Source organism: Falco rusticolus, chromosome 1 (genome assembly GCF_015220075.1).
Source record: "Falco rusticolus isolate bFalRus1 chromosome 1, bFalRus1.pri, whole genome shotgun sequence".
In the NCBI taxonomy this organism is placed as follows: domain Eukaryota; kingdom Metazoa; phylum Chordata; class Aves; order Falconiformes; family Falconidae; genus Falco; species Falco rusticolus.
The window spans coordinates 35,253,463-35,272,614 of record NC_051187.1 but is presented as its reverse complement, the minus strand read 5'-3'; the positions used below and the strand labels follow the sequence as shown (position 1 = coordinate 35,272,614).

At 39.8% G+C, this 19,152-nt stretch overlaps 1 protein-coding gene across 3 annotated transcripts in view; it reads right to left on the bottom strand.

Annotated features, from left to right (window-relative positions):
- Positions 1 to 317: 317 nt before the first annotated feature.
- Positions 318 to 19,152, bottom strand: part of MED13L (mediator complex subunit 13L) — a 204,275-nt gene continuing 185,440 nt past the window's right edge. For all 3 annotated transcript variants that reach the window (XM_037387908.1, XM_037387817.1, XM_037388000.1), the window contains 9 exons: positions 18,927 to 19,115; positions 15,888 to 16,111; positions 15,302 to 15,444; positions 13,498 to 13,656; positions 12,294 to 12,470; positions 9,921 to 10,075; positions 6,552 to 6,713; positions 4,331 to 4,443; positions 318 to 3,110 (listed from right to left, as the gene is read on the bottom strand). In XM_037387908.1, coding sequence (XP_037243805.1) covers positions 2,978 to 3,110; positions 4,331 to 4,443; positions 6,552 to 6,713; positions 9,921 to 10,075; positions 12,294 to 12,470; positions 13,498 to 13,656; positions 15,302 to 15,444; positions 15,888 to 16,111; positions 18,927 to 19,115 — 1,455 coding nt within the window. In that variant the 3' untranslated portion in view covers positions 318 to 2,977. The remainder of the gene's footprint in view (positions 3,111 to 4,330; positions 4,444 to 6,551; positions 6,714 to 9,920; positions 10,076 to 12,293; positions 12,471 to 13,497; positions 13,657 to 15,301; positions 15,445 to 15,887; positions 16,112 to 18,926; positions 19,116 to 19,152) is intronic.

Below are 19,152 nucleotides of genomic sequence, written 5' to 3'. Positions count from 1 at the left end.
GCACCGGCTTAACTCAGGGAAGGCAGGAGTGCATGTCTTTAAAGTAAAGAAATAGTGAAGAGCCTTTAAATTAATTTCAGTTCCATTCATATCACCCAGAATCAACACCTCGTAGGGCAAGCCCTTCTTCACTGGTAATGCTAAAACTTAAGATCTTGAGTACAAACTTGAGAATACTCACAAGAATAAAACTCCAGCAATTGTTTCAGTAATTCAATAATTTATTCATCTAAAAAAGTGTGTAAAAGTATATAGCTCTCATCCACAAGGTATATATGAATGACATTTAAAATGGAGGTCTTTATTATTATTGTTTCTTTTTATCAAAGTCTTTTTTTTTTTTTAGTGTATTGTACCAGCGATATACTGTAGATTTAAAATGAACTTCACATTTTTTTTTTGTTTTCTTTCAAATTGTCGGCTATATATAAAAGAAGCTCACTGCAAAATGCTCAGAGAAAAAAAAAAAAAAACAAAACCAAAAAGAAATTCAGAACTCCCCAGAAATGTACAGCTTTTACATTTAAAAAAGGTTCTGAAATATACATACAAGCATGCTGGACATTCCCCACCCCCTCCCTCTCCCTTTAGCTCAAACAACTGTAATAATAATTCTGATTTAGGCATGATTTTCCAAAGTTAGAAATAAAAAAAAAAATAAAATAACTTTCTTCACTCTGTAGGAAAGCCAGGGCTTGTACATTTCAGATTAATTCAGTAAAAAACTCACAAGTAAAATAATGCATATTTAAGGGAAATACTATACAGAACTTTTCACACTGAAGTACATAAGATTTTTCTTTAAAATCTATTGCCATTCATTTATTTTGCACAAAAACGTATAAATATGTCACCAGCTTCTCTTAACTTAAAAAAATTAAATAAAACACCAGATGAAAACTACGCCTTGCTGCCCTTTTTTTATTTTTAATTTTTGCTTAGAACCAGGTTTCTGGGGAAGAAACGCCCCTGGATAAAAACGGCCCATTTAAAAACAATAAACAAAATAAAAATCCAAAGTTCAGATGAATCCTGGGAACAAATAACCCCCAAATGGTAAAAGATTACAAATGTCTACTTTACATTTTTTCCTCCCCAAGTTAAATTTTTTTATACAAGTTTACAATCTTCATCTTTTTATGCTCTTCAAAAGGCCTTGAGAATTTTCTTTTCTGATTAAGAAAAAATAGTACTGCAATATTTTTAAAGTCAATTTTACACTGTACACATTAGATACAAATGGTTTGATATCAGATTTTTTTTTTTTTTTAACCTATACATTGCAAAGAGGATACCCACATGGGAGGTTTGGTGCAGAGAATGAAATAATCCATTTACAGGTTACTTCTCTGACTTCACCTTCTCATTACACAAGCAATTCTTTTTTTTTTTAATTATTTTATATAATTTGTTTTAAATGTTACATTATCTCAAGAAAAATACTTTTTAAAATATTAGAATTTCATTTTTTTTAACCAGAACATGAAAGTCTTTTGGAAGAACTTTAAAATTTGTAGTTTTTTCTCCACAGATAGATAACTAGGTCACACAGCCTGATCAAAGTGCCCGACCCCTCATGTAAGGCAGTCCATGCCTGCTGCACAGTGCAACAACAAACATTAGAAAATGGAGTTTAAATATAAACCCCTTGAAGCCTGGAATGAAGGAGTCATAAAAATACTTCAATTAGCCATTAACCTTTAAAATGGCAATCATTTTACTAAACAAAGTAACTTTTCCACCACAGTGGTATAACTTCAAGTACTAATTTAATGATATAATTTTTAAAAATTATTTCTTTGAAATAATATTCCTATAGTCAGAAAAAATACACCAGATTTGTAACTGATTTAGTGTAAACAAAAACCATATTTTTGGATATGTACATGGACGAGTCTGCCCAGAATTAAAGGGCGACTTGGGTTTCAGTAAATAGTTTTCTAGCATCACTAAATTTACTGGAAATATATTTCAATCATAGCTCTACAATAGATTAATTTACCACTTTCCATCTGCCCTTACATTGGGCTTTAAAGTAATTTTCCTCCCTACCTCTCACTCACTCCTCTTCCATTAGGTAGTGTTATCCTTCATTAAACAGCGGCCACTTCTTGCTTTAACCAGGCTAAATGCAGGTGAGAATTCCTTAAAATACAAGTCTGTCCTTACCAGAACACGCTTCCCTTCCCCGCTTGGACTTTGATTGTTACTAGCTTCATTTTTGATTTCTAGGTCAGAAGAGTGAGAGGTATGTAGATAAATAACCCTACAGTGGAACGGAGCTGGATTTTTAAGATATTCTACTGTTCCTGGTCCTTTATAATTTAATCCCTCCCCTTCCCAAACCTAAAAATAAATAAAGTATCTCCAGACCATTCATATCTACATGGACAGGTAACAAATGCATGCATTCATCCCAATCCACTCTGACAGGAACTCCAGGTAGACAGAAAACTCTAATATTTATACGAGTCTACAACTGTGTGGTTTTGTGGTTTTTTGTTTTGCCTTTTTCCTCCTGCAAAGTCCCAGTTTACGATGATCAAACAACGAAATAAGTTTTAGACAACCCAAACTGGTCACTACAATGTGTTTTTACTTGCAGGGCTGAAACTGCTCTTGGTTGTTTATCAGAGTTCCTAATGCAAAAAGATACTGTAGTCTTCCTTAAAAAAATAAAATATTAAAAAAAATAATCACACTGACCAGTAGTTCCTGGGCCACCAAACTAACACTGGCTTGAGGTTACTCTGTGTTCACTGTTCTTGGATGTTCCCAGATTTTGGACTGAAGCTGCCAGAGATGTTAATGGGTGGTTTAGTTCTGAACACTGCAGAATTCACATGTGCTTTTGGAGGAACAGAAGCACAGCACAGGACTGGTCTGAAGAGAAGCAAAATCGTGATCGTTGCAGATTGTGGCACGTTTCTCAGGTTGAGGGGAGAATAAGCCAGAAGAACAAGTGCTTTTCTATCTATTAAAGTATATTCATGATGGCATTGTACAACTGAGTGAGCACCACAAAGTGGACAGGAAGGCAGGAGCTGCGATCCTGGGTGGCAGGGTTACACGTAAGCCAGGACAGTGCATTGTACTGCTCCAAAACGAACCTGCAGAAGACAAATGCAGAGAGAAATGAAACTGGAATTGTTTACTCCTTTCCTTCTTGTCTCTTCTAGAAGATTTACTTAAACTTATCTCTGGTTTCTCCCGGAGATGCAATGTCACGAGGCCTGCCTGGCTGTACCAACGCTGGTGGTGTTGACACAGTGGGAAACTCACTGAAAAGGGGAGCAGGGGAAGCATGGATTTTTAGGTTTAGTACATCTGAACTTGAACCAAGCTACCTGAATGTAGGCCCTCCCCAGTGAGGGCGTACGGAATCACAGAGGTTCAAATACCCCCATACTCAAAGACTTGAGTCTTGAACACCTCTAAGGACAGAGGTTCCGCAGCCTCTCTGGGCAACCTGTGACAGTACCTGAGCACACTTGTGCGATCCTGCATTGGGTTTGAAGTTCTCATGTTGTAACTTATGTCTGTTGTATCTTGACCTTTCCCCATGCACTGCATCACCCTTTTATGAGAAAATAAAAAGGCAGGAGTACACCAGGACAGCTGTGATAGCTCAGTCCTCAAGACGATGCAAATCCAGATCTTGTAGAATACATACACCACCAATTCCCTTAGATTAGATTAGTCCTCATGTCTCCTGCTGATCTCTCCAGGTTTCATGTATGTGTTTGTTCACTGGCTGTCCCACCCTGTATGCTGTCTCATAAACCAGATCTTTTTTTCCTTCCCCAGCAGCTGGGATGGAGGCAAACAGTGCTCTAGTTATCTTCAACAATATGATACACAAGTCTATATTAATTCAGGAAGAATGTCCTCTTTATATCCAATTCCTAAGATACTGGTATCAGGCGAGTACTTTTATCTCCTTCAGTTTAGTTTGGTGAGTAAAAGTAATCACTGGCACAGTCCAGATTAGACCACCAGGTAAACACAACAATCTTTAGAAGGTAAACCGAGGTGTCCACTTGGTGAGGCAACACTGTTTCTAAGTTTTCCTTACATACATAGTGTTGTACAGTCCTGTGGAAAACTGGTGAAGGAACCCTCAAAGTTCCACTCTTTGCTGCTGGAGGTAGCAGCTATAGTAAGAGTTGCCCACTGCTCTGAGACACACGAGTAGGGCATAGGAGAGTTACTAGCTGTTGACAAAACCAAGAAGTAATTTTGCCCGGCTGACAAGAAAACGTCTCTCTGAAATTTCAGAGCTTAGTCCCCAGAACCTCAGGGAGGAAACACAAAACCTAGAAGGCCTTACCTCAAGACATCTGATGTAGTTTTAGAGTCAAGGGGGTGAGGAACTCGCTGAGAATTTCTGGCAGGTAGAAGCTCATCTGACTGCGCTACAGAGATATGGTGATGTAATGAGGCCTGTGTAAAGGAAAAAAAGCACAAATTAGCTCTTCGTATAGGCAAGTACTTCTAAAGAGTCACAGTGAACAAATACATTCTGAATTGTTTCAGGGCAGCAAGAAGAGTTGGCAATTCTGTGTGGAACTCACCATGACCATGTTCCAAGTTCCGCAATAATTAAATTTTTTAATAAACTGACTTCTCTTTTTGACTGGAATCAAGGAACTTGAAAAAAGGATGCTGAATTCTGTAATGTTGGTCAGGGAAGAAGTGATGAGGGGGAATGCCTGGGATGTGTCAGTGGTTCTTTGTATTTCATTAACAAACTGTCCTGAGTCTTCAGACTCTCCCAGCAGGAGGCCCAGCACAGTGTGCCGCACTGAGCTGGGGTGTCTGACCAGAGCGCTGTGGGCAGCCCTCGTCCTGCTCTGCTGCGACGCCTTCCCAGTCTTACCCTTCTGCTGGAGCAAGGCTTGTGCATTAGTCTGTGCAGGAGTAGGGAAGGGATTTCATATTGATCCTGTGCCGGGAGTAGAGCAACCACGTAAGCCTTTCAAGTGGGTAGCCTAATACACCACACAGCCTGCCGAGGCAAAACCTCTAATTTATATTCCTCCAATTATGGCACGCACATTAGAGGTGAAATACTTTAGCTCAAAAATACTTAATCCAAATCAGACAAAGATGACTTGAATATGTACGCCTCACATGCCATACAAGTTTCCTAATTGCAGTGCTGTGCAGCATGAAGGAGACAGCATCCCCTGCTCACTGAATGGTGTACAAGTCACTGCATGAATTCAGCCCCTTGCTTTTATTAAAAATTGTCCAAACCAAAACAGCATGTTCCAAGTCAAATTAAACATTTAATTCAGCCTAGATCTGAGAGCGCAATTGTGTTGGGCTGGGGGGTGGTGGGGTAGGGAAGGGTGGCGGCTCCTTCTCTCTAGTACAAATCTAGTATAAGCTTATGGAAGGAATTCATGAAGTTGCCTGGAGCTCTACTGACTATGTTTTTACTGCTGGCACTGGAACAGTCTTTGGATTACTCATTCACAAAAAAAAGGTAGTTTTAACTTTAGCATAAAACTTCCTCTCTAGCTCCAAAACCATGGTGGTTAATTTTTCATATTATTTTGAGATCTCCATTCTGTTGGTTTAAGGAAGAGCAGATACTTCACGGAGATCGACCCATGAAGAGTGCAGTGTAAGGAGTAAGGTCCAGTGCTTTGCTGGTGGAGATGCTACACTGGACACAAAGCCTGCCAGGCTGACTGCAAGTTACTGTTACCAGTGGTCCTAAAATCGCTTTTGTTGCACGAGGAAAGAATTGAGAAACACTGAACACCTTTACTCTGATAATTGCCTGATAGACACGGATGAGGGAGTTGAGTTAAAAGAGTCTTGCAAAAATGTTTAGTGTTTGTTAATTAAAGCTGGGAATGGATGAAGTGAATGGTACTAACTTTACTGTTCCATACGTTGTCTGCTTAAATAGTTATGTGATGCTCGCCAAGGCAGATATTTCACCTTCTTTCCATGCTCACTAGCTCACATTGTTCTGATTCATTCAGATAAGCAGCTGCATGACACTCTACAGGGCTCAGTGACTCTCTAGTAGTTGAGCCAGTTCTGCTTATGTGTCACAGAAGCACTTGCAGTTCTAGAATGGAAAGTATCCGGTTCACTCTGACACTGCAGACTCTACTGTGCAACTAGGGGAACAGAAATGGATAGTAAATACTCTACCTGGAGGTGCTGCTCTCCTTTCTAACTTCTGATCTGTGTGTCATAACTGGAGTACAGCAGAACAGAAGGTATGTCCCTCCTGCCTTAGGCTGACTGAAAACGAAAACTGGGATGTTTCTGTAATAGCAGATCGAGCTGCGATGATTCTGTATTTAGAAGCTGCCGAACTATTCCATTTTCAGGTAAAGACCTTAGCAACACAGATTTAAGTTTCAATAGCCAGCTATCTTAAGCAAATTTAAACCTGAAATTGCATTTCTGTTTCCAGGATTGTCACAGTTGCAGTAACATGCAAAGCCAACGTTTTCAAAGAAAATTCACAGGCTATAAACAGAACAATTCTTCTCTTTCCCCTGTGAAAGGATACCACGACAGACCTTCAGGAAAAGGGGACACTGGTTTTGGGCCTGAGGACAGGACGACCAGAACCACTGCGGAAGGTTCTCAGCTTTGGCAGTTGATACAAAGTATCCGAGAGCAAGAGGCTGCTGCTTCAGCTCTTCCGGGGCTTCCCGGGAAAGGAGACGTTCCCCTTGGCTCTGAAAGAAGAGTTGAAAAGGCAGGTTTGTTGGTTTACGCCATTATGTCCCACTCCAATAACATTAACTTTGTTTACTCATTACTCAGTATTTTATCCAGTTCTGTCTTGTTCCTAATGAGCTATCCTTTAGTCACACACGAATCTTAAAGTTGTCTAATCCCTTCCTGTTTCCCCTGTCGTTGGGTTCTCCAGGCTTATATTCCAGAATCACTTTAGATTCCCAAACAGCAATGTTAACCTCCCCAATGGAACCCAGCATGTGTGGAATCTGATGCTGCAGAGTAACTCCGAGGTGCTGGGCTCAGGCTGTGAATCTGAACAGCTGCTTGTGCGCATGCAGACTGGTGTTGGATTTAAGTTTATGAAGCCTCATAGGCTTTTCCTACGCACAGCAAAACCAGCAGTTTGCACTGCAGATCCTTCTAACTTCAGCTAGCAAAAGCATGCATTAAATACTGGAATATGGAAGAACAGAGAGTACCTGCAACTTCCAAAGTTTGGCTGTTTGCTTTTTCAGTTACTCATTTAGTTACATTCAGAGCTTAGAAAAAAAATGCTACACTTGCTATTCCTTGCTGTGGGCACTTGGACACTACCCAGCATGCGAAGTGTGGGGAAAAGGAAACAGCTGTCTTACTTTTCAATTTATACCACTTACTTATTCATATGCTGTATTTTTGCAATATTAGATACTCATATACCTATATATGGACCAAAGAGTTAGAGAGGAGAGAGTTAAAATTTCATCAGACTGAGTCACCGCCTGTCAGCGTATATGTTTGTGATTTTATTTCTGTAGAGTGAAATGTAGATGAACCTTCCATACCCTGTCCGACCCGAGGCTGTTGGATAGGAGCACCTGGTGTGAGCTTGCTTACCTCATTCTCTGTGTGCCTGCATATATATGTATCCTATCTGTCACGAACCACAGTGCCAAACCTACCAGGGTTTCCTTGGGTATCGGCACGTGGGACTGCCATTCCATTCTAGAGTACATTCCTATTTTAAATGCATTTGGGTTTGCAAACACCTAGTTTGCTTTCAGTTTTATTTCACAGAGAAAGAACCCAAAAGATGCCTGTGAAGTATTTTGGCTTGTAACTTAACCCAGAAGAATGGGGACAGCAGTTCATTTAATCCATACACATCTTTTAAGTCAAAAGGTTTAAGAAAAAGATTCCACTTCACAGAAGCCAGCTTAATCACAAAGCCTTCACTGCTAGTCCTTCAAGCAGGCCTTTCTCCAATGGTAATATCTTGATCAGGAATCAAAGGAAGTTAAACACTCCATAAAGCTCGGAGAAGGCTGCAGCTCACCTGGCTGTGGGCACTCCGAAAGCCTAACAGCAAACTGGCTGCGGAGCGGTCAGGCCTTACGCTGCTCAACTGCAGCAATCAATTATGGGTTGCATGGACGAAGGCTCGACCTTCCCCGACCCACAAGGTAATGATCACACGCTGTTGCTTTTTTAAAACCAAAAATTACACATCAATTACTAGGCCCTTGTTAATGGTTAAACTGAATTACTATGACAGGTTCATCTAGAAATGGTCTGCCCAGGTCTCCAAGCTCTGTGTTCATTAACCTTTCAGTGCTGTTCTGAAGCCACTTGGATGGAGTTCCATTGAAAGTAAGTTTTGCAAATGCATTTTGAGAAGTGGTACAGAATAGAGGTTGTTGAATGAACTAAGTAAGAGGGAGAAACTGTAATGAGTGATGAGTTGTGATTCATGGCTGGAGGGTTTAGTAACACAACTTAAAACCTTTAATTTGCCCACATACCAGTTTGAAATAACCAAGCAACAGTAATGTGCAATTACTTGGCCTTTGGAAGGTGGGTTGGGGTATTAACACAAGGTAAGGAGGTTGTGTACTGAGATCACAACATACAGTATTAGCATTCTGGTGGCCGACGCAGAAGGGGTTTTTCACTCCCAGGCTGTATTAAGCTGACCACTGAAGCATTTTGCAGCTGTTGCAAGGAAAATACAGGCAGGACTTTTTCCTTCCTGGTGATGAAACTAACACCTTTTAGTTAGTAATTTTCAGGGAATAGGAGTTCTTTTCCTAAGATCTTTTATTTACATTTAGAAGACTGCAGTCCTCTGTTACCAAGGCTGAGCAGCATCATTCACAGACATATATCTTAGCTGTACACGCATCTCTTCTCAGTACTCCATACTTCCTTTCATACCAGGTTTCTAGTTCTGCTTGAGACTGTTTGAAGCCACCAGTGATAGTAACAGATCCAGATCCAGTTACTGAAATTACTACAGATCAGTAAACCAGAACTTTTAAATGCATGGGGTTATCTGTCCCTTCCATAAAAGTTAGCCTGTTTTTTAAACAAAATATTGTACTATTTAGTAAAGAAGTAATACGCTACTGCTTTACATGCACTATTTCTACAATAAAACTTCTCCACAGGAAATTATGAAGCATCAAAGTTCTACATACTTGTGATGGAAACCATTTTAAGAGTACAACTAAGTCTCTTACACAATTAAATGTATGAGTAAAAGAGTTCCATCAAGCACGATCCAAATTATGCTAAAGCTGATTCAAAAAAATACCTTGAATTACCAAAAATAATTTGCATTTTAAGTAATCACTGGTGTTGGAACCAACTTTATAAAGCCACTTCAAACAAAAATACCTTAGAAACACTATGTGCTCTGGGCTAATTTTTACTAAGAAAACAACATCTGCATAAACATCCAGCACCTGCGGAGTTTTTAAGGGTAGGGTTTTATTATTAGGAGAATTATCTCCCTTCTTGCCTCCCCTAGAAATTCATGTGAACGGAGCTGTCGTATCTTCCTTTCTCTCAAAGACTTGTCACACTTTGTGCCAGGGACATTCCATATGATTTTCCAGAAAAAAATGGATGAGTACAGATTAAATTTATACCGGTTCATTAGGTGTGGCTTTACCACATAAAAATAAAGCTTTTCTGCTTTTCTCTCCTCGTCTCTTCCTCTCAATTATCTTGTACACTAACAATTAACCTGAGACTTAAATGGTTAAGGCAGAGGCATCTTCTATAACAGTATTTAACCAGCACCTTCAATTTTAACGTTAACTTCTGCTTGCTGTTATCTAATTATGTTTGAGAATCTACAGGAAAAAGAGATTTTATTGGAGGATTGAGGTCTTTTTTTGTGTTTTAAGTAGCATATCCCCTTGGAAGTGCTACAGCCTTACCCTACTATGCTGGAAGTGTGATCCCACTCCAATGCCAGATGGTGATCCAGGGGAAGGAACTGGGGAGGAATTTGGTGAAGAGTGAAGATTCCCCGTTATTAAAATTCTAATGTCATTGTCCATGTCATCTGGGAATGGGAGGTCAAACATGTCATCTGAAAAGGGAAAGGAAGACAATTAATTTCCAATGTGCTGTACTCATTTTTGTAATGTACTACCATTCCCTTTAATTTATTATCTTTTTTTTTAACATCTTGAGACAGATGAAAGGAGAGATAAACACTTCACTGTTTAATCCTTCTTAGTACCTTTGACTGCAACCGCACAGACTTGAAAGGAAGAGTTGGCAGACACCTATTAAAATCATGAATTTTAACGATGGTCACAGAATGAACAAAAATCCTGTCATACCAGCTTAATAAAAATCCAAATTGAACTTTCTAACAGAAAAAATGACACCTCTCTGCAGTCGGTCAGAGAAATCCATTAACAAAATACTTGAAGTACATTAAACAAACCTACATGTGTTACTCTCAGCAGGTGCTGCTCTTTGGGCTTCTACTGCTACACGCCAGCGCTTCGGCACATTTGCTCAAACTATTCTGGGAGCAGTCCTAGCGGCTTCAAGGAAATCGCTCCCAGAATCAATAAGGGCAGCAAGGCCTGCTCCACACTCACAGGCAATGTGCTTTCATGATTATTTCAAACACTGCACCAGGATTTCCTATAACACAGCTTTTAATATTTTACTTTCATCTCAGAAATTAAATACAGTTGTATTATCATAACTTGCTATTTTAATTTGGCTTATGTTAATCTGTGGGAAAGGCGTAAAAAGATACAGTGAAAACATGTTTGCATTCTGTAAGAAGTATATTCCATTGCTCAGTCATTTGCAACACAGGTTATACCATGAATAATTTACATAATGGAAAGCTAAGATTATAAACACAGAGCAAAAAATTACAAGCATCACAATATGGTTTATAGGGTTTTTTCTCTTATCCAGATTTCTCAGCAGGCAAAGACATTTAAACAATATAATGGCGTTTAAGGTGTATTTTAGGGCACAAAGGGACAATGGGAGCTGTCTGAATTAACTGGATTAATTAGAATTGTAGCCAAATTATACTAAAACATGCAGAGCCCTAAATAAGAGTCATGCATTTCTACATACTCCAATAAATAATTTCTCTTGAAAAAGAAGAATTTACTCCACATGAAAATGCAAAAGGACACATGTGTCTTGAACTAATTTCACTGGAAGTCCCAGTATTGAAATAAACAGGTGGTTGCTTTTCTTCATCTTCTGGAGAAACATTGCAAAAGCAATGAATTAAGTTTATTAACTTCTCTCCTACAACCTCAGTAAACAAAACAGAACTAATGTCATGCTCTGCTTGGCCTCCAGAACAGAAATGAGATGGCTAATAGCACAGAAAACAGTTTAATCATTAAGTAGAACCGAGTTAAGAAAATTAAATTTAACACCATTTTGGAAAACGCCAGTTCTTGTACCTCATTCTAATTAGCATCTGAAGCACTAAAGGGCAGGTTAACGCAGGTTAAATATTTGTCAGCACAGCGTTCAGTCAGGATTCTGGGGCCTTGAAAGGACAGCTGCTTAGGCATTAAGAGGGGTAACTTCCCTTCTGGGAGGCCCACTGAAATTCCAGGAGGCACAGATCAAAGCGGACTCTTTCTTGCAAGAGAGTGGGCTTTTCTTCGTCACTATACTTTCCTTTTCATAAAATACTTCTGTTGTAAATGTTTGTAGCTACTCTTGGTTTAAATAATTTTACAATCATTGATAAGTATTTACAGCAGAACAGTTAGGAAAATACTTACTTGATATGAAGTGTTAGTCAGAGTCTTGCTGCTGCAAACTATAGGGTTAGATATGCTTGAAAAAGCACACTGCTAACATGAAGAATTCTCAGGTTGGTCTATTTTGCTTACTTTACAAGAAGATTAAAATTCTAGAACAAGTACTTCCTTCCTCACCAGCTTTGTACACAACAGGGCATGAAGTGAAGCACTACTATAAAACACAAGTTAGCCTGATAAATCACAGCAACAAGAAAGAGCATTTTATAGCCTGTGCTATTTCGCATATTGATTAGTCCACATCGCTTCTGGAATAAATCAGCATGATTATCTGAGAACAGACTTCAGAAAACCCCCATAGTATGCCATCCTGTAACCATACAGTACAGCGGTGTTCTCTTTAAATTAGGTGGAATGGGTCCATGGGAGAACACTGCTCCACTCAGGTTTTTTCACTCGTGACTGGCACAGCTCTGCTTATGTGCTGAGCAGCCACTGAGTACTCGCAAATGTTTCACCTCTTACACCAGACGCGTGCTCACTTACCATTAGTAGGGCTGAACCCGTCCTCATTGGGGTAGTTTGCTGGTGCTACCTGGATAGTAGCAGAGGTTGGGAAAACCAGGATGTGTGTACAGGAGGCATCCTGAGGGGTATTCAGCTGAGATGACTGCAGATTCAGCGCAGTGCTCCGGCCAAACACTGATCCCATAGTGACAGCATCTTCCGGGACAGAAGCAATGGCAGAGACATTAATTTGCGTAATCTTCAAAATATACGTTCTGTGTTCAATTAATTTTTTGTGCATCTAAGCTGTGTTCGGAAGTGAATATGCGTGTTTAAAGGTTCTTACTGTAACAAGAATAAATTACTAGAAGAGCTTGAAATTAAGATCACAGGTTGTATAGACAATGTTTAGCTACGTGAATGCTCATACAATACCCTACCTTTCCTTTCATTCTGCTGCCCCTTAATCAAAGATTTACTTGTTAAATGAACAAATTAAATTTATTTTTGATGCACATATCTGTATAATTATGAAATATACTCCACTTTGATTGACATGAAAAAAAAGCATAACTTGCCATCTATTTTCTCACGTCACAAAATCTCTGCTTTGAAAATTATTCAACTTGATGAGTAATTTTCAAGCTTGTTTAATTCTGTTCTGTGTAGTAATTTTTATTTCTAAGCTTCAAAAACCAGAGCAGCTTGTAAGGATATGTCACCACATACATTAGAAAGTACATGCTTACGTAATACAACAAGTTAATAAAGGGAACCTCAAAATTTTAATTTTATTGCAACTTAACTCTGTGGACTGCTGCTTATAATAGAACTCTCTAAATAAGCATATGAAAAGGCAAGTATGTTTATCCTTGCTCCCATTTACACAGGCTCCTCCTTTTTCACACTGTAGACTCTCAAGTGTCTGCAGTCCTCCTTGCACAAGGGCATCTACATCGTCACATTCAGCTGATGAGAACCTGTCTACCTGAAAGCATGGCCTCCCCAAGGGAAAGGGGCAACCCTCTGTCAGAACCTTTCCCCCCAGGACCCTCGCTCCCAACACAGCATCTCTTTGTGGTATGTTGGGGGATTCTGCTGGCTTACCCTGTTTTCTCCCACATTTAGCCCTACTAGTGAAGGTCTTATTGTTGGACCCAGAAGTCTCCCAAAATTAATGTGCTTAGGTGATAAGTATGATAAAAGAGTTTCTTTGGCATTTAAATATGTGGATAAAATTTACCTGGCATCACCACAAAGGACCCCTGTGGCTCCATGGCAACTAAGCAGGCACTAAGGATAGAAGGAGAGTCTGCCGATGAGATACCACACATGCGGCACACCTCCTTCAGTTGTTTGCTGATTGTCTGCAGGGAACATTCCCCAAGGAGGATACTCCAGTCTGAAATGAATAAACATGATGATAGAGCAGAACAGAGTCCTGAAATAGCCAGCACTTGCTTGAAAATAGCAAACTATTAATAACCCTTTGCACTTCTTAAACACTCTACTATTCTGGACCGCCTCCCCATGTAAGTAAGGCGCATGGCTTGCAGAGTGGGTATCCAGGCAGTTATTCAGTGGTAGTTTGTTGGTGTTCCCATGAGCTAATTGCATTACTCTGACAAATCACTGAAGATGATGTGTTTCTTCAAGAATGAGTCTCTCACTCTACATGTAAGGTGGAGGAGGTACCTGGAATCTTTTTAAAGACTTTTAAAAGTGGGGTTTTTTTGTTTGTTTTGTGTTTTTTATTTTTTTTGTACATATGAATCTTTTCCTGAAATGCACTGATCCCTTTTTCAAAAAGGACATCTGCTTTCATCTAACATGCTGCATTAATTGCAAAACTTGAAATGTAAGCAAAGAGAGATAAATTCACACACTTTGTTAGAATAAAATACACTAAACAAAGCAAATTTCAATGGAGGTGCAGATATCCATTCAAGAAACTCCATTTAGCCACTTAAATGACATTACGTGTCCAAACAGAGGAAGGGAGTTGATTAAATTCTTAGTCTGTTTTCCTGCCTTCATTCCATGTAGCCCCTGTGTGCGTGATGGGTAGCACGTTCCCCTACCAGGGCAGGCAACAGCTCTTCTCCCCTGCATGTGATATACAGGAGAAGGCATTTATATACCGCTTTTTTCCCCCCTAGAGTATTCCTTTGTGCTTTCAGACTGAACTGTTATGCATTGTGCACTGGTTTTAAGTATTTTTCCCATCTCATGAAATACAGAATCTCTTACAATAAGGTAACCAGAAGGATTCATGTCTCCTTCAGTTACTGATATAAAAGGACAAACGCTCATGAAATATCTTTATCCTCTCGTCTAATTTATCTTCATGTTCCAGCTGAGGAGATGGATGAAGAATCCCTCTCAGAATCCCATTTTCTTCCAGTTACCAAACAAAACCTGAATAGCAGCCACAGCCGTTAGAAACGGAAGATGCTGAATGCATCTTTGCATTGACGCATTGTCTTTGGATGAGTGAGAGGAATCACTGCTGAAGGGAAGCAAGGCTGGCCCTGCCTTTGCTTGGATTAAGGCACCTATAGCTGCAACGCTCAGAGCTCCTTTAAGCTGTTAGGAATGCTGAATCTGGGGAACTCTTCGCAGGTTGCAGAGTGTACCTTATTGCTGGTTAACACTGATTATCAGGTAGTTTTGTATATCACAAAAAAAAAAAAAAAAAATTCTTTGTTCAGTAACTTTTTTTGCAATAATTGTTACATTTATGTTTAAGTTTAGGAATCAGAACTGAATCCTATTTTTACTTCTGTGACAGGGTAACTATTCTTCAGACCTTTTTCTAACATGTGACAAAACCCATGTCTTCCACTTGGAAGTGCACTTCGCAAATCGTGATTAATCTACACAACGTCTACCAGACAGGAGGGAGTAATGTCAAACCCATTGTACAAACAAACAGATTGTTTATGCAAACCAATACACAAATTCACTGCCAGGGTAGGATCATCGCCCTCAGCTCTAAGCCATTCAGCCTTGCACCCCAAGGCATTGAGAACACGGACAGTTCATACCTTTTAACTCCCCGTGGCCCAGGCGGCCGAGCCGCCCGATGACAACTCTCCAAGGCAGCGAAGTCATCTGCACAATACCAATGCACCATTCCCACAGCTTCTGCAGACCGATTTTACGTGCAGACAACTTGCTCCTCCTTGACCTGGAAGTTAAGGAAAGGGGGAGGGGAAGTAAGAAGACAACTGAGGACAATATTCAGATTTCTAGTCTACATAATTGTTTCACTGCTTGCCCCTCTATAGGAGTTCTTACAGTTCTGTAGAGTGCCTAATTTACTTTTTACTAACACAGAGCAGAAAAAGTATGTGCGCTTTCAGTACTATTATTGCAGTGAATATGCTGAACAACACATCAGTTGTCCTGGAAGGTAAGATTTGTAGGCAGCATTTGTAGAACAAGTGTAACACAGTACTTTTTTTTCTTTGCAGTTTGTAAGTTACGTAAGTACCAACTGATATTCTCACTGTAACATTATCATGATCAGGTCATCATGAATTATGATCAGAAGGGATGCGCAAAAAACTGATGAGAGTGAGGGCTGACAACTACAGAGCTAGATACAAGGTAAAAAGTAGATGTTTCTACCTGTTTGGTAAATCAATATTAACTATGCAGGTTTCCAACAATTCACCATGAAGGTCAGTGCAGGATGCCAGAAGCCAACGCTGATCATGAGACAAACAATATCCAACAAAAAGGACATTGTATTTCTGACTGGCCTCTCCAAATGTTTCTCCCAGCTCTGTCTGTTTGTCTTTGATGGGTGCCAGTATGAAAGGAGGCGAGTATAGCTGGATTGGGCTGGGCCTCTGCAATAAAATTGACACAATCATCAGCAGATATGTCAAAAACTATTTAATGCAAGAAACACACAAACACAGACTGGCAGTGAGTATGGAAAAATAAGAGTGATACTAAGTACATTCAAGGCATTCATACTCAAGAGATATTGGGAAAAGGGTGTTTACAGACAATTCATTTCTGCTAGTTAAAACTAGTGCACTTCAAACTTTTATCTAAATATTTTTTTTATATATATATATAGGGAAACTAAGGTATGAAAACAGTCTTTGGACAGGCTGATACCAGACTTTGAAACAGCAGGAGTTTAAACCTATTATTCTGTAAATCCCTCTGCTACAATTGATGCTGTCTGCTCACCTCCTTCCATTCACATACTGCCTACAGAACAGTGCACAGCATGATCTGATGCGAGGACCAAGAACTGCAACTCAGAAACTGCTCGGACAGACTCACTTCTGGTTTTCTATCTAGGCATTAGGTATAACATACTTTCTATGAACATCAGGTGTGATGTCAGAAATTCTTTAAGTCCTACAGCTCACAGTTTTATTTCAGAAATGCTTTGGTTTTTGAATCAGAACTGAACTAATTCACCAGATCTGCAGTACATGTGTTAGTGCTTCTCTCTAAGAGAATACCCCTCACCCCTCAGAAAACAAACGTGTAAAGGGTTGCAAGAAGTCAAGGCTGTTCAACACCATTTAACAATAAGGAGAAGCAAATTAGTATTGTAAATAATATATGTGTAGTCCTCCTGTAGAGCCTAACAGTCGTAAGTTATTAAATTCATCTTTTATTTAAAAAAAAAAAAAGTCATAAAATTGCAAGAGGCTGAGACCCGAAGTGTCTCTAGTCCAATCTTCCTGCTCAAATTGTCAATTACAGCAGGTTGCCCAGGACTCTGGGTATCTGCGTCATTGGACACAGAGATACTGGACATCGCCTCCAGCGACAGAGATGTGCAGCCTGCCTGGGCAACTAGTTCCAGTGTTCAGTCACCCCCACAGTAAAAAAGTTTTCTTGTGTTTTTCATTTAAACACAATTTCTTGTATTTCAGTTTGTGCCCGCTGCCTCTCATCCCATCACTGGATACTGCCAAGAAGAGCCTGGCTCCATCTTCCTCACTCCCTCCCATCAGGTATTTATACACAACTATCAGAGCCCTCCTGGCTGGACAGCTGCAGCTCTCTCGGTATCTCCTCAGTTATCAGATGCTCCCATCCCTTCATCATTTTTGTGGCCCTTTGCTGGATTTGCTCCAGCATGTCCATGTTCCTTGTACTGAGGAGTCCAGAACCAGCCACAGTATGTTCCAGGTGAGGTCTCACCAGTGCTGAGGAGAGGAGAATTATCACTCCCCTTGCTCTACCGTCAGCACCCCTCCTAACGCACCCTGTCTGCTCTCTCTCAAGAGAGGGCACGTGCTGGCTCACATTCATCTTGTCCAAACAGGACCTGCAGGTCATCTTCTGTAAAGCTGCTTGCCATATGGTCAGCCCTAAACCCATGTTTGCTTGTAACTCCTCTCTGAAGAAAAAACATGATGGGCCTGACCAGACACGTTCAATAATTTAGAAATGGTCAGGGTATTTTCTTATTTTTTCACATGAAGTTTGGAAGTCTGCAGTGCAGACGAATAGCAAGCGCATGTGAAATGGAAAAAGTAGAGATCTGATTAATTAAGTACGCTGAATGCAAGCTGCTCATGAAAATATTTGCCCCATTTATGGTGTCTTGTAACTTCAGGAAATTAAACATGAAATGCAAAGTGCAAGTTAATCTGCTTAGAGGAAAAATAAGTTACGGTGTTTTGTCAGAGACATTAAGGGGTATCGTATTTCTGCTTATGTCACTTTCTAGAAGTGTACCACCCTGGCAAGAGAGCAGGAACATAATTAAAGGGAGGGAGATGCTTGCAGGGGTCTTACAAGTTTATTGCTCTTCCCCTTACACCTAAACAGCTTGAAGTATGACTGTTGTGACTTGCTGCAAAATCCACCCTGCTGAACCGATAGCTTTTTGAGGGAAGCATGAGGAGAGAATTTGAAGACGAGCCGCCTGGGGTGATACTGCTTTTAGAGGTTTTCAGTGAGAGCTTATGGTTTTATGTGAGTAATGGAATGTGGTGATAGGTTGGTTTTATGATGATTTTGAAACTACGTTTTTAAATCCTAACAAGCATGTCTTTATCCCAAGGTAAGTGTTTTAAGTGTTTAGTTGGTCCATTAAATCTAAATAAAACAGTCATTGTTATCTTTCAAAGAATGAAAAACCTTCGTGGAAAGTAGGATGGATTACTCTTCTTTTGAAATCCCTGAAATTCCAGAAACGGGGCTTGAATATTTACAGTTTGAAAAACAGATGAAAGATAAGCCCACTGAAAGAGGGGGATTTCTCCATTACCTCAGGGAATTACTATAGTATCTGTCATTAGGCACAGGAAGTGAATTCATATGTATGTATATATAAATAAAGGTTGGACATAAACATTTTCTTGTGGGAGTACTACAGACTAATACAACAAAATGTTTCAGAATCCTGAGCAACGGCACACGTTTTCTCCTCTTTCGCACTGATCTTTAACCTTTTAGTTTATGACTTAAGACCAGAAGCTTAAAATGTTTTGAAAGCAAGTAGTCTGACATTTTTCTTACAATTTTCTATTTAGTATTAGCTTACCCTTTCCCTTGATATTATCATAGTCTTCTGTACCTTGAAAAAATACTCCTAGAAGTATTTTCTCTACTATTTCTTTGATATTTGAGAGAAGCGGTTACAGTTTATTACCAGGCTGTCATTTTCTTGACACCAATACTAACCTCAGGATTTTTGAGGGTCATCTCAATGCTGGCAGCCGGCCCGAAGCCTGTGAGAGACTTGATGTGAATCTGCGTGGGCAGTGGCCTCCTGCACTGGCAGTACACTGAAAATGCCAAAGACTTCAAGTGCTGAATGTAGAAAACCTGTTCATCCTTCATTGTCTGCAGCATGTACTGGCAAGGCACAATCTGCATAATTCATATAAACAATAAAACATGATTGAAA